Source organism: Penaeus monodon, chromosome 21 (genome assembly GCF_015228065.2).
Source record: "Penaeus monodon isolate SGIC_2016 chromosome 21, NSTDA_Pmon_1, whole genome shotgun sequence".
In the NCBI taxonomy this organism is placed as follows: Eukaryota; Metazoa; Arthropoda; class Malacostraca; order Decapoda; family Penaeidae; genus Penaeus; species Penaeus monodon.
The window spans coordinates 7462053-7462461 of record NC_051406.1 but is presented as its reverse complement, the minus strand read 5'-3'; the positions used below and the strand labels follow the sequence as shown (position 1 = coordinate 7462461).

The 409-nt window shown below is 39.1% G+C and overlaps 1 protein-coding gene across 2 annotated transcripts in view; it reads left to right on the top strand.

Annotated features, from left to right (window-relative positions):
- LOC119586144 (opsin, ultraviolet-sensitive-like) overlaps positions 1–409 on the top strand; it is a 6171-nt gene that overhangs the window by 5162 nt on the left and 600 nt on the right. For both annotated transcript variants that reach the window (XM_037934839.1, XM_037934838.1), the window contains one exon: positions 235–336. In XM_037934839.1, the coding sequence (XP_037790767.1) occupies positions 235–336 (102 nt within the window). The remainder of the gene's footprint in view (positions 1–234; positions 337–409) is intronic.

Here is a 409-nt window from a genome sequence, read left to right as displayed (position 1 = left end):
AGATATTTCGTATTCAGTAGCCAATAGAAGAAATCTTCAAAGAATCCTCATGTTTTTTTCTTAACCACGGCAGACGGAATGTCAGAAGATAAAACTTTTTTTTTTTACCGAACTTGTTCTTTATCCCTAATACTGAATATCAATACATGAAAAAAACGTTCTCCTCAGATTCATCCACACAAGGAACTCCTCTTCTTTATCTTTTTACCATTAGAATTTCCTCTCCATTTACAGGTCTATTCTCACGCCCCTTGTGTCGATGATCCCAGCTCTATGCTGCAAGTCCATGGCTTGCATCGACCCCTGGGTTTACGCCATCAACCACCCGAAATACAGGTCAGTCTTCCTCTGTGCTTTGCGAGTATCGTCCGTTTGCCTGTCATTAATTCATTATTATTATCATTACAGT